The 13,900-nt window shown below is 36.6% G+C and overlaps 2 protein-coding genes across 5 annotated transcripts; one reads left to right on the forward strand and one right to left on the reverse strand.

The window, feature by feature from the left end:
* Positions 1-2,319: 2,319 nt before the first annotated feature.
* LOC111010949 (transcription factor TCP24) lies at positions 2,320-9,599 on the forward strand. Of its 4 annotated transcripts, none has more exons than XM_022284541.2 (2): positions 2,320-2,718; positions 3,329-5,372. In XM_022284541.2, exon 2 carries the CDS (start codon positions 3,703-3,705, stop codon positions 5,062-5,064), a length of 1,362 nt encoding a protein of 453 aa, XP_022140233.2. In that variant the 5' UTR covers positions 2,320-2,718; positions 3,329-3,702; the 3' UTR covers positions 5,065-5,372. The 4 variants fall into 4 exon arrangements, with proteins under 4 accessions (XP_022140233.2, XP_087977659.1, XP_087977658.1 ...); XM_088121533.1 differs by lacking the exon at positions 2,320-2,718 and adding an exon at positions 7,852-9,039 and having other exon boundaries at positions 3,071-5,108; XM_088121532.1 differs by lacking the exon at positions 2,320-2,718 and adding an exon at positions 5,525-7,421 and having other exon boundaries at positions 3,072-5,108.
* A 1,295-nt stretch (positions 9,600-10,894) lies between these two features.
* On the reverse strand, positions 10,895-13,529 carry LOC111010828 (F-box protein At5g46170). The gene is made up of 2 exons (XM_022284397.2): positions 11,838-13,529; positions 10,895-11,327 (listed from the first exon to the last, which is right to left on the reverse strand). The coding sequence occupies exon 1, from the start codon at positions 13,052-13,054 to the stop codon at positions 11,858-11,860; it is 1,197 nt and encodes a 398-aa protein (XP_022140089.1). The 5' UTR covers positions 13,055-13,529; the 3' UTR covers positions 10,895-11,327; positions 11,838-11,857.
* Between the last annotated feature and the right edge of the window lie 371 nt (positions 13,530-13,900).

Genomic DNA, 13,900 nt, shown 5'->3' on the forward strand with positions numbered 1-13,900 from the left:
ACCTCTACATATTGTACTACTCAAAAAAATTAGTAGGGTTTATTTTAGATAAATTATATATTTAGGATTATTTTGTCCTGAAGTTTAAAAGTTTAACATATATGGTCTATAAATTTTGAATAAGGACTATTTTGCGTCTTAATACTATTAATTGATGAATGATATTAATCCTAGAAATTAGATTGAAATATGATCCATTATTTAGAATGTAATACATTTTTAATTTTATATAGTTCATAATTAAATAGATATGATGTTCAAACTTCAGACATTAAATTTATAACATTTATTAAAATTTATTTCTATACTGATAGAAAGCATCGTTCTTTTAAAATAAAGTTAATGTTTTACCTAAATAGTTTAAAGTTGATTTCTCCTATATTTAATTAACAAAACAAAAGAATTTTACTTTTCAAATTAAATTACATATATATCTTCTTCCCGTATTTTAAAAATTGTAGTTTAACTAGTCTGAGCTTTAAAATATTCTAATTACAATGATATTTATCTTTAATTTATGTTCTTAACAACGATAATTTTTTTTTGTTGCTTATTTAGTTGAATAGATTAGGAGATTACTCGAACATATATTTTGACCAACCTAATAAATCTCTCAAATCTAATATATATTTGACACATTGGTTTTAAATTTATCAAATGGGTTGATAAAATCGTGTCACCTAATCCATGGCTAAATAACTGAAAAACTTTTGAATAAATAAAAAGATTTTTTTTAGTACAATAAATATAGAGATTAGATATTGGACCTCCCTCTCTCAGAGAAGTACAAGATTTCTTAACAGCTTATGTTCGTAGAAAAAATAAAAAGTTAAAATATATAATTTAACCTAGTTTTTATATATATAAAAAAAACTTGCTAAAATTCAATCAATTTTCTATCTATAAAATAATCAAACATAAAATGAAATGCCAAGGATTTTTTTTTCCCTTTTCTATGTGTTGAAAAGGAAAATAACAAAATCTACCCTGAATACTGTGAAATAAGAAAATGGAGCAAGAACGAAAAATTGAAATTGTGTACAAAATAAAAAACAAAGACTGGTTTCCGTTTGTTTGTTGTTTCTTTTTTTTTTTAAATAAAGAAAAATATAATTGTTTTGGATAACTATTCCTTGTACTTCATCTTTTTTAATTAAAAAAAAAAAAGAAAACTTTATTTGATTGGAAATGGAATCAAGAAACAAGAAACTTGTTTTCAAAATTCCGCCTATACAATTTAGGAAATGTTTCTAAGGAGTGAGAAACAACAAATATAAATAGTTGCTAAATGATTAAGAGCATGTTTGAGATGTAACCGGATTATGTTTCTTCTAATCAAATGAATTTAGTGAACGAAAATTCTGAAAACAACATCTATGTTTTCACTTTTTTAGTGTTTTAGATTTTGAATTTAAAACTTTAAAATGGAGAATTACATTAAAATAAAATAATTTTTTTATCAATATATTATTTCATATTATGAAATCCTTTTATTTTTTTAAAATTAAAACATATAAAATTAATAATTCTACAAAATTTATAACAAAAATATTAATAAATTAATTAATATTATTTTAGTTTGGACTAAATATTTAGTAGGTAACTATACTACTAGTTTACAAAAATACAACTCTAATTTTCATTAAATCATTTGTTTTCAAGTTTCTATTTTCACATCACCAATTAATTGCAACCTTCTTTCGTTTCTAATTTTATTAAGAAACTTAAGCCTTAGACAATCATTTATGTCTATTTTTAGAAATATTTTAAAAATTATATTGAGATTTCATAACTTTGGAAAAAAAAAGCAGGAATCAAAACAAAAAACAAGAAATGGGACGACATTTACAAACGGGCCAAACAAGCCGGAAGCCACCATCCCTATTCCAATTCTGTGACTTACAATAGAAGAGTTATATGAACGAACCAACAATACATTTGAATGAGAGATTCTAATATGATGTGGTTAAGAAAGTTTTCAAATAATCGGTTTTAGCTAGCAATACCAATAAGAGTGCACTTTTTTCGGTGGCTCAATCGTAAAAGTTCAAAGTTCTTACTTGGTTTGAAACAATCTTTTAACTTGGGTGAACTTCTAGGATTTAGAGATAGTTTTCACTCTTAAAAGCCGAACTTCTAGGATTTAGAGATAGTTTTCACTCTTAAAAGCCGCTCAGATCAAAATGGTAGCACAACCAAGTCGCAGAAAAATGTCAAGGCACCGGTATCGAATTCGAATCCTAGACATGGAGTTCACAAATTTCCACTCCATTGCCATCCCTAATGAAGTGTGTTTTTTCCTTTTCCCACAAGCTCTGTGGAATTGGATTGCTGAAGCGAAAGAAATTAAAAGAGGAAGAAGAAGAAGAAGAAGAAAAAAGTAAACTAAAACCAAACCCAAAATTAAACTTACTGCCTGCCCTTCCACCCAAGGGTCACTTTGAATTTCGAGCTCTTCCTTCTTCCTTCTTCAATTCCAACTAAAAAAACCAACTGCTCTTCTCTCTCTCTTTCCTCTTGCCTTCGTATCCATCGAGATTCTGCCTTTTTTTCCCATATAACTCCACTTTCACTCCCTCATTTTCTCACCCCTTCATTCTCAGAAGCTTCACACAGAGCTCTCGGTTCTCATTTCCTCTCTTCCTCTTGAATTTGCATTTCCCCTCGAGGAATATAGCAGACAGAAGCAAAAGGTGAGCCAGAGAAGCTTAGGAGGAGGTAAAATTCAAATCCCACATTGAGTTTCATGCGTGTTATTCAACACTGTGTTTACTTTACTCTTTCTTTTTTGTCAAATTCAAAAGAAATCGTTCTATAAAGAGCCAGCAGTTAGCTAGGTCTGTAATAGCTATATTGCAACAGATCTGGAAGGGGAAAAAAGATGGAAAAATTGAATATATATATATATATATATATATATATATATATATATATTTTAGAGATGTGGGTAATATATCTTTAATGAATAAATAATGTTTAGAATCCAAGATATGTGTTGACAAGCACTGGAATTAATGTAGTGTCTGTCATTTTATGGGCAGAGAGAGGGTCTTAAATGCCGTTGTCTGTCTGAATCTGAGTATCAGCTTAAAGAGAAAGCTCAGATAAAAGGCATTATTGGTAGATGGGGAGGGTCGAGGGGGAAGACTTTTGGCTTCTGCTTTAATAAAAGCTTCAGTTTTGGCGTTACACATAGGGCTGGCTGTTTAAGAACCCACCAAGAATTCTACGTATTTGTACCAGAGAGGGTTTGAATGAATGAATTGAAATCTGGGTGTTTCTTTTTTGGAGATATAATTTGTGGGTTTTTTTTTTCTTTTGGTTGCAGAGAGGGGAGATTGTTGAAGAGTGGAAGAAAAGAAAGGTGGATTTTGGTTTTGAAAGGAGGGGAAAAAAGGCTCTCTTCCTGACTTGGAATGTGATATATCGAAGCGTAGAAAAAGGCCTTTTTATCACTACAGAGCTAAAGTACTGTTGAGTTATCATCATCAATGTGTATAGGACAGTAACCCCACCTGCACTCCATTCAAACTCCTTCTTTTCTTACTCTAAAGTCGAACCAAACCAAACCCCACCACGCCTACGCCTTCTCTGTGTGGAGTTTTAAGTATAAGAGAGGAAGAATCACTGCAGTAACCAGAGGTCAAAAAAGCGTCTTGTGTTGTATAATTAGTCTTTGTTTGAGAAAGGAATGAAAGTAGTATGGAGGTGGTGGATATTCAAGAGCAACCCTGTAGGTTTCCACGAATTGGAAATGGCCGAAATGACTCCTCCAACAAAATAGGCCACTCCCCAGATGATGAAGAAGACAAAGAATTCTCCAAAAGGGTCGGTGTTGGCGTCGGCGTCGGTGTGGTTGCTGGCAACGTTAATCCCTCCGGCGGCGGCGTTGGTGTCAACCATCTCCGTGGATGGCACCACTCGTCGCGTATAATTAGGGTTGCTCGAGCTTCCGGCGGGAAGGATCGGCACAGTAAAGTATGGACGTCGAAAGGGCTGAGGGACCGACGGGTTCGGCTCTCCGTCGCTACCGCGATTCAGTTCTACGATCTTCAAGATCGGCTGGGTTACGAACAACCCAGCAAAGCCGTGGAGTGGCTGATCGAGGCTGCTTCCGACGCTATTGCTGAGCTTCCGTCGCTGAACGGATCTTTCCCTGAAACTCCAAGGCAAGTAAGCGACGAGAAAATGGGCGGTAGCGATGGCACTGACCAGGGGTTCGATTCACCGGAAATGGATCTCGACGGTAAGCACAAAAAGCAGCAACAGAATCAGAGGCAGCAGCTTTCATGGGCGAGGTCCGCATGCAGCAGCACCTCGGAGACGAGCAAGGGCTCGGGATTGTCTCTCTCCCGCTCTGAAATTCTTGTGAATCGAGCTAAAGCGCGTGACAGAGCGAGGGAGAGAACTGCGAAAGAGAAGGAAAGTGAGCAAGAATCTCGCGATGCCCATTCCATTCCCAACAACCCTTCTTTCACTGAGCTTCTCACTGGCCGCACCACTTCGGCTCCTCAAAACAACGCCGTGGAGGAGCCGACTTTGTTCGACAAGGCGACGGCCATGGATCACTTAGCTGCCGCCGCCGCCTCATCTGGGATTATCGGCCAACCGTCGTCGTCCTCGTCTTCACGGCCGGGCCACAATCAATCTGCGAGATTTTCCGGGCAAATCTTTTTGGGGAATCAGCACCAATTACCCATGTCGATTCCGCAATTCAACGTCTCGGCGGCCGATAACAATACCCAGGATCGGCTTCAACATTTCTCGCTCGTCCCAGACAATTTGAACGACTGTAATCTCAACTTCACCATCTCTGCCGGCCTTGCTGGTTGCAATAGGGGGACCCTTCAGTCCAATATTCCACCGTCTTTGTTGCCTTACCTCCAGAGGTTTCCTCACTTAGACGGAGCAAACGTACCCTTCTTCATCGGAGCTGCGACGCCGACTGCTCCCCAGTTGGAAAATCACCATCAGTTGACACCCACGTTGTTCGATGGCAGCTGGCAACTCTGCTACGCCGACGGTAGCCATCACTCAGATCAGAAGGGTAAAGGAAAGAACTGATGATCGAGTTCTCAGAAAGCACATTTCTTCCAGCCCATTTCCAGGTATTTCAAAAAGCCCCCCGATGATTTCCTATTTCACATTTTAATTAAAGTTCGTTGCCTATGTTCCTGTTCATGTTCCTGTCTGGTTTATTTCTTCGTTCATCCACACGGTTTCCTTATTACTGGATTTCTCGACATTTTGGATCCATGTGTTGCTGTGCTGTGCTGTGTTGTGTCTGATCTTGTTTTGATGGTCACAAGAACATGAATTATTGGACATACATTTGTAGGTCTCATATATTTTATTGGTTGCGTTTTTGTCAATATATATTATTATGAATATTAGGATTCCTGCATGGATTGGTGTGAGGGTTGTTGTCCCCCACTGGCCACTCCCCATCGTGTTGTCTTGTTGGTTCCCTTCTCTCTAGCATCATACGTTTATGTTTATGTTTATGTTTATATGTCCATGACAGGTGTTAGAAGCTCCTTCTAACTAAGCCATGCCATGTGTTTGCCACTGAGTGAAAGAAACGCACTTTCACAAAAGGGGACAACTTTTCACTGTTTTCCTCTTCTTTTAATTGCTGTTTCAGTAGCAGCAGCTATAGTCTTTAACTAGCTAGGGTTTCATAGGGTTTGGTGAAATCCCCAGTGGCTAACTAGATTCCTGTTAATTAGAGTTCAACCAACTGAAACGAGAGTAACTATTGCTTTGCCTTGCCCTAAGGCCTATAAATATAGTATTTACCTAATCCAGACTTAAATTTGTAAATTTAGTATTTAACTGTATTCTGGCGTTGTGATTAATGAAATACGTTAATCATATCTTTAAATTTTTAAATTTCTTCTCAAGTACCATATATTTTATTTTCAATCTCAATTTATTGACCTAGGCTGTTATTTTTAGATCATATACGTAGTTCATACTACTACATAATGTGCTTAAAATTATTTTTAAAATATAGGGAACACAATTTGCTTATTTGGTAGATGAGAGTGTAATTTGAATGTGCCTGATAAGTAAATCAGTCAAATTTGAAGCCCTTTTATGCCCTTGGGTTCTTTTAAGACCCTAATCTCACAAGAGTGTACATGGTATTGTTAAAAGTGGGAAAGCCCTATAAATGGCCAAAATAATATATCTATTTATAAAGAAAAGGATTAAAAGTGAGTTTGAGATGGTTTTCAAAAATAGTGTTTTAAGCGTCTTTGAGTAGTTTTGAAAAATAATACTAATCTAAAAGTGTTTTAAAATAATTTAGAACTACTTTAATTTTAAAAAAAATTAAATTACTTTAATCATATAGGCAGATGTCGTCTGAACATTGCTTTTAATTAGTTAAAAAGTTTTATCACTGTTTCAAAAGTTTTGTACTAAATTGGAGCAATTTGAGCGACCTTTTTGGATTTAGTAATAGGGGGTGACAAAATGTAGCTTAAAGATTCATCTTTGCCATTGTTTTGTCTAGAACCTGAATGAATGCAAAGTGCATGAACACAGCTAGAAACGTAGAAGTATAGCTTTATTAGCAGGATTCATGTTATGGAGTTGATTGTAGGGTTGGACAAAATCAATTCATATCTTAGATAAGTAAAGGTCATATGCTCATACATGATTCTTCTCTGATAGAGGCAAAGTACTATACTATTTGCTGGTACCTATCATTTATGGCAAAGTCGAACGCCATCATGGGTGGTTCATTGGTCCAAAAGAGTTAGAGTTAATTAAGAAGGAATGGATTCAAATCTCATGATGATGGCGTTCATTGGTCCAAAAGAGCAAGAGTTAATTAAGAAGGAATGGGTTCAAATCTCATGATGGCCACCTACTTAATTCCTAAGGGGTTGCATCTTTTTTTTATTTTTTATTTTCATAAGAATCCCCACCTTCATTGAGAAATATGAAAAGAACAACAAGAAGGGGATACAAAAAATAGCCCAAAAGAGGACACCCATTCAAGAAAAGGGGTCCAATCCAAAAGAATAACATGTAACGGATAATTACAAAAGGCTTTAGAGATCACCAAAGTCCACAAAAAAGTCTTAAATCTAACAAGGTCCCAAACAGAATCCAACCTCTTCTCCACCCTCTAAAAATTCTAAATACCTCACAAAGTAGACAAAAAAACCCGCCTGCCACAAGAACCGCCCCCTATCATGTGGGGGGGGGGGGGGGGGGGGGGGGGGGGCACCTCCTCCAAAAACGTCCTAAGATACCTAGGAAGTGCTAGCTCTACCCAAAACAGTCGAAGAAACGAAGCCAGATCTTCTGAGCATACTGACAAGACCAAAACACTTAAAAGTTTTTATTGTTTCTTGGACGCAAAGAAATTTTTTAAAAAACATTTAAAAGTACTTGGTTAGTTTTTTTGTTTTTTCTTTTTTTCAAATAGTACTTAAAGAAAAAGTGTCACACTTACCAGTCTCAAAAAGTGTTTCAATGTTGTAATTGCTATCCTATTTGTGATCATTACCTTAGAATGTTGGATATCTTCTAAGTTTTTAAGTGTTTTTTTGGATGTTAGAGTTTTAATGACCTTTAAATAGTATTCTTTACCAGTTCGAAATCAAATGAAAATTAATAAACACAAGCATCTTCTTGAAAGAATTAGAAATATAAAGTACATCTACAATTTGCTTAGAATAGAAGATCATGCTTTCGAGCCACTCTATACTGTTTCCTCTTTTAATCTTACAGTTTAATCTGATTTGATCGTATGTTATATGAATGAGATTATAAGTACTGTCCTTTTTTTTTTCTTTTTTCTGATAAGAGTACTATCTCATTTTTGGTCAATAGAGTACATTAATTGCAAATCAGAATCCAGACAAGAAAAGTATAGGAACATATTTTTAGGTGAAGGGGAGAACTCATTGCTAGAAGTGATTTTATATTGGAAAGAAATTCTTTTCAGGAAAATAAGATCTAAACTCCTCTCTATGTAACTTTACTTTTTTAATAAAGAAAAAGAAAACTACTGGAAGATGGTAGAGGGAACCATTGTCCATAGTGGAGATTGTTCTAACAATACCATTAATACCCAGTTGCTGGTTCTAACTTTATTCTGTTACTTAAGAAAACATTATACTTGAAAAAAGTAACATATTATTTCTTTATTGTTATTATTATTATACTTTGAGGATTTTTATCATCAACCAAATATAGTTCTCAAGTCAAAAAATATTTACATCTATAGGCGCCTGACTTTGCGCAAATCATCAATTCATCAACATGAATTAAAGATTACGACATCTGAATCAAAGTCACTATTTATTTTAAATGTAGAGATTATTTTAATTCCGATTAGCAATTCAATTAAAGACAACAGTTAGTTGATGATGGATAGTAGTGTATCAATCATTGATTGTAGTGAATCGATTAACTATAACAGTATATTATTGATTGACTAACAGTAAAATGAGACGGCTTGCTAAAAATTTTCTAGATTTTGGTAAAGTTTGTGAAGGATCGATCCTTTGATTTATGGTCTTTTGTTTGTTTGTTTGGAGTGTGAAAATTTGACACTGCTCGGTCATTTGTGTGGTTGAAGACCCAATGGGCTACTGGGCTTCAAAAAATTAAGGCTATATGAGTCATGTGGGAGGGAATCAAACAAATCTAATTAAACCTTAGAACATGCAGCAATACCCAGAAACCAGCTTTCTTATGGATTTCAGTGGATGTCGTTTTCCATGGTGAGTGAACTACAACTTTCTACTGCCCTCCATGTTCGGTCTATACATTTTTATGCTTCTGAAACACTTGCTTTCTCTTTGCTTTATCCATTTTGAATTCCTTCTTCAGCTCGCATTTATTCTTATTTATGTTTTTCATGTGTTTATGTAATATCTTCCACAAGTAATGCATGTTTCTGGTGTAGAAAATCAGTACCAACAACCTGTGAGCTAGTTTTATGTCCAGTTTGCTTTTACTTCATTCATTAACAAAGATTTGAATGAATATAAGATAAGAATTGGTTTGTTCCTATGCCACTTTACAAACTCAAAACTGTTTACCAAATTCATTCTTTGATCAATCTACATTTACAGATGTTCCAATTCCAAGATGAGAGAGACATCCCATCAAATATAACAACTTTCATAGATTAGCTTGGGAAATCATCTCAAATCTTCTTCCAGTCTTTTTTGTGGTTATAATATAATCTGCAATCCACAAGTAAACCGATGTTTAATTGCATTAGAAACCAGAAAGCAAGTAGCAGCAAAAGAATGGTGGACATGGCATCATATATTTTTGTGGCAGGAAATGAAATAAGAATAACAGGTGAGGCAGATTAGTAGCAATAATATTAATCTATAAGAAAATGAAAGATGGTGAGATTTGTAATAGTGGCTGAAAAGTCAAGGAGAGGGAGAGGGAGAGGGAGAGGGCGTGTGTTTTGAGTTTTGAGAGACTTTATTTCACGTGCATTCTCAAGTCTACAAAGCTAAGATTAAGAAGATGTTTTCATGTGACAAACAGCTCCACAAAACTGCCAAACAGCTGTTTCTTTTAATTAAACTAATTAGTATCATTATTAGTTTCAATTAATTGTCTTCAGAGATTGGCAAAGGAGAGGATGTTGAATTGAGGAAATTTGGTATTGTAGATTTAGGCAGCTAAGCCTGCATTATTAAGCCAGTAATGACATGGATAATATCCAACCATGACAGGGAAGCAAATATCATGTGCATCTTATAATGGTTTAAATATTGTAAATAGAAGCTAACTCAAGTATAGTTGAACTAGTTAAACTATATATTATCATTTTTTTTTATTAAAAAAATAACTTGACAACTTGGTTTTGAAAACAAGTGCGTATTTGGAAGCCTCCTATTGGTCAACCTTTCAAATTAAACTAAAACTGTCTTAATAACCTGAGAAAACAAAAGCAAGTGATTCTCATAGTAGGAACAAGCAAAATGAGAGCACAGGAACATAAACAGTGAAAATAGGGTAACGACACGAGACCACAAAAGTGTCAAGCTACCGAGCGAAGCAGCGTTGTTCTCATCCAATGCTGAGTAGCACGAGGCACATGAATCCCATGTGAATCAGCGAGGGACACCTAGAGGAAAATTCAATTAAAATTGAAAAGAAAGCCTAAAATCCACATCTCCACCTAATGGCCGGCCAGCCTAGTTTATCTTCTTCAATCATTCGAGTTGCGGTCGAGACGTTCCAACTCATTTTCTACAAAGCAAAGACATGATACACAATCATGAACAAGATGAAAATAAACTAGTCTTTCAAGAGTCAAGTTGGAAAGTAGCAGCGGATAAGCCATGGACACACCTGACCTACCAAACAAAAAAGATGTTCCTCTTCCTTCACTCTCAACAGTGAAAAAGAAAAAAAAAACAATGGCGCATAGGACACAGTAGACATATCATAAACAAGATAAGGCCCCTCACAGAAACACTAAGGCCAGTTTCTGAGTGTCACCATTCATTTTCCAAACCTGGGCAATGAAAGCTTTAGCCTTATCGAAGAATTTGGCTCTTACAACTCAGCTTCTCATATTCTGCCAATATCCATTCCATGTCCCACTCACATTCTACATGTATAATCAATCATTCTAAGTTGCATTGCACAATAATAGAAATAACAGAGTACACTTCCACTGTTTTGCATAATATGTTCTCAGAGTGTACATAAAAAGCATGTTGCCCACAATAATAATAGAGCCTTTTTCCCCACTTCCCATTTGGTTTTTCTTTCCTTTCCCACATTATGTTTCATAAAAAAGGCGGGCAGAATTAGCCATCCTATCTTCTCTTCTGTTTTTGCACTCTCTCATGGTTCAGTCAGACGCTTGCAGCCACAATGACAATTATTCAACTAGATTTAACAAAGGCTTACATTTATAAACTTCAAACTATATCACATGAGATCATAATATGAAGTCTCACCTACAGTATTCACATATACAGGAAGGACAGAAGTTAAAGGGACTAAAAACTCAAAGCTTTTACAACATCATTCTAGCTGTTTGCCTGCACTCCAAATAGCAAATGCCTGTAACAAAAACAACCAGCAGATGCATTTTCCACGATCGCCTTTACCAAAAAAGGGTCAACCATTTGTATTATAATGCCAACAACGAATGCGTTTTCTTTCTTTCCCCCTCTTTCGTTTGTGCCACTCCAATCAGAAGTTGGTTTCGTTGCCATCCACTTTTGTCAGGCCGCCAATCAATAAGAACTTCCTTCCTGATTATCATTTTCTGAAGGTATGCAGTTTCTTCCTTTCTCTTTACCATTGTTCTTCTATACCTGAAAATCCAAACAACATTTACAAACCAAAAACTGTTGAAGACTTAAAAACAGCCTAGACAACCACAAGAGGAAGTAAAACTTTGAAAAGCACACCATGAAAGCAAATAAAGTTGGATTATTATAAACTCATTCAGAGTACGTAATCCTAAAAACATATATAGTGAGCCGCTTTTGAGAACCAATATGAAGTGAAGCTAGTTACAATCACGTTCAGTTAAGAAACACCCCAATCATTCATATAATCGAACAATGAAATATTGTCCCAGGCCATAATGAACTGAAAGAAACTATGCAACAATAATTTTCATTTCCAAACTCCTAACTCCTAAGGTTCATTTCCCCCAAAAAAGAATCCAAATGAGCATCCTACAAACCACAGGGGTAGCAGCCGACAGACCACAACTACATACAAATTCGGTTGTTCATAGATATAATATAACAAAGATCTAAATCAATATATTGCAAGAATCAAAGACTAGGAGAAACTTGAATGGATTAAAAATTTACCTCGAATTACTAATTTCCTTTTAGAAAGAATTCATCTCAAGGCAGTACGTTCTCCTCTTCACTAACATCTTTGCAGCAGTCCTATAAGGTTCCTCGAAAGCAGTTGAAGCCCAAGAGCAATCAGAAACATCCTTCTTCACCGCAGACTGCTCACTGGGCCGGATAGCGACCAGTGTAGCACCCTTCAATATCAAGCCATTAGGCAATTCTAAGTGTGTGGCATACCAAAGTCTCATGTTCAGAGCCGGTACAAGGGTTCTCTTCGATGCCGAAGAAGCAGACAACGGCTTCACCCTCAACTCCTCAAGTTGATCTTTATTCATACACAGCACCCCCTGTCCGTCCGCATCAGTTAGAACCAAACTATCCAAAGTCTTGTGATCCGCTATTATTGGTTGCAGCAGATAGTGCCTCGCAGAAGCCGCAATAAGCGAGCTAATCGTCCATACTACTCTCAATTTTAGACCTCCATTTGTGTAAAAGGATTCGGGAATACTTCCATTATCATCGACTGCGGCACCATTGGCAATACAGAACCCATCAGCCCCATTATCTTGGGCAAGTGAAGGCTTGATGGAGCCGGAGTGCATCACCGAAGAAGCACCCAAAATCACACAATTGTCCAAAGTGGATCCGAAATCGGCTCGCCATTTCAACAATACCCCATCATCTATACCCAATTCCCCGCTCGGAAGCTCGATCCGAAGGAAACGAATCTCGTTGAAATTCTTCAAAACTTGGGTTGGGGAGTGATGGGTAACGCCACCTTGATCAATTTCGCCATCCTCTTCGCTCCCAACCGCGAGAGACGAGGGAGAGGAAGAGGATGCCAAACTGGACGACACGCGTGTCTGACCCAAAAACTGGCCTAACGCTTGGAGGGGCTTGACAATGCCGCCAAATACGAACCGGAAAATATTAAAAAAAGGGCCACGAGATTTACCAGAGGAGGAAGAGGAAGAAGACGAATCATCATCGGAGATAACACAATCCACGCGCACAACAACGTTCTCCACTTGAGGCACGAGGCAGTGGAATCTCCGAGAAACAACGCAGCAGCGACCGAGGGCTTTCACGTCTCCGATCTTGTTGAATATAAGGAGGAGAAGGGAATCAGGAAGACGATCAAAGTGGTCGATTGAGGCAGAATTAAAGGAGAAGATGGAGTCAGGTTCCGGGTAGATCTTAGATGTCAGATCTAGGCGCAAGGACGACATTATTAAAGACACCCACAGAGAGAAAAATGGCAGAAATTGAGGGGAAAGAGCAGATGAGGAAGGCTGAAATCAAAAGGGAAGAGCAAAAACAGAGATGGGGTTGCAGGGGATGAGGAAATAAAGGGAACAGATCTACGCGATGAGAGAAAACAAACGAAAACCAGAAATTGGAACCCTAATCGTTTCTCAATGGAAGGAATTGGAACAAGGGTGAGAAAGGGGGAGAGAGATTGAGATTGGGATTGAGATTGAGAGGGTAAGAGGGAGATTCATAGATCCACGGTTTTGTCTTTTCAGAGACGAGAGCGACACATGAAAACGAGAGAGAGAGAGAGAGAGAGAGAGAGAGAGAGAGAGTTGAATAATGCGCGTAAAGAGAGGAAAAAGCTGTGTTTTTTTTTTGAGCGAGTGTTGGTGTTGGGTTAATGGGTTCTCTTCTCCATCATCTTCTTCTTCTTCTTCTTCTTCTTCGTCTTCTTCTTCTTATGTTATGTTATCGCCTTTTTCTTTTTCTTTATTTTTTCTTCCTTTTCCCTTAAAGTAGTAAAAGTTGTTCCTTCTTTTTTTCTTTTTCTTTTTCTTTTTTTCTTTTTTTCTTTCTCTCATTTCTTTTAATTTATTTTCCAAACAGAAAAATCTTACTCCTTACTCCTTACTTTAAACATATCATATTCTAGGCCTATACTAACTCTAGAGCTACAACTTAAAACTATAGGTAGTTTATTATACATGTGTGGGTGGATGTTGATTTATTACAAACTAATCGTATTCTTCCGTCTTATGTTTTAGGTTTAAATACTTCTTTTCCTAGCACAAAATATTATAGGGTCATGTGGTTGTCCCGTG

Source organism: Momordica charantia (genome assembly GCF_013281855.1).
Source record: "Momordica charantia cultivar OHB3-1 chromosome 3 unlocalized genomic scaffold, Mcharantia_2.0 BLBB01000003.1, whole genome shotgun sequence".
NCBI lineage: Eukaryota > Viridiplantae > Streptophyta > Magnoliopsida > Cucurbitales > Cucurbitaceae > Momordica > Momordica charantia.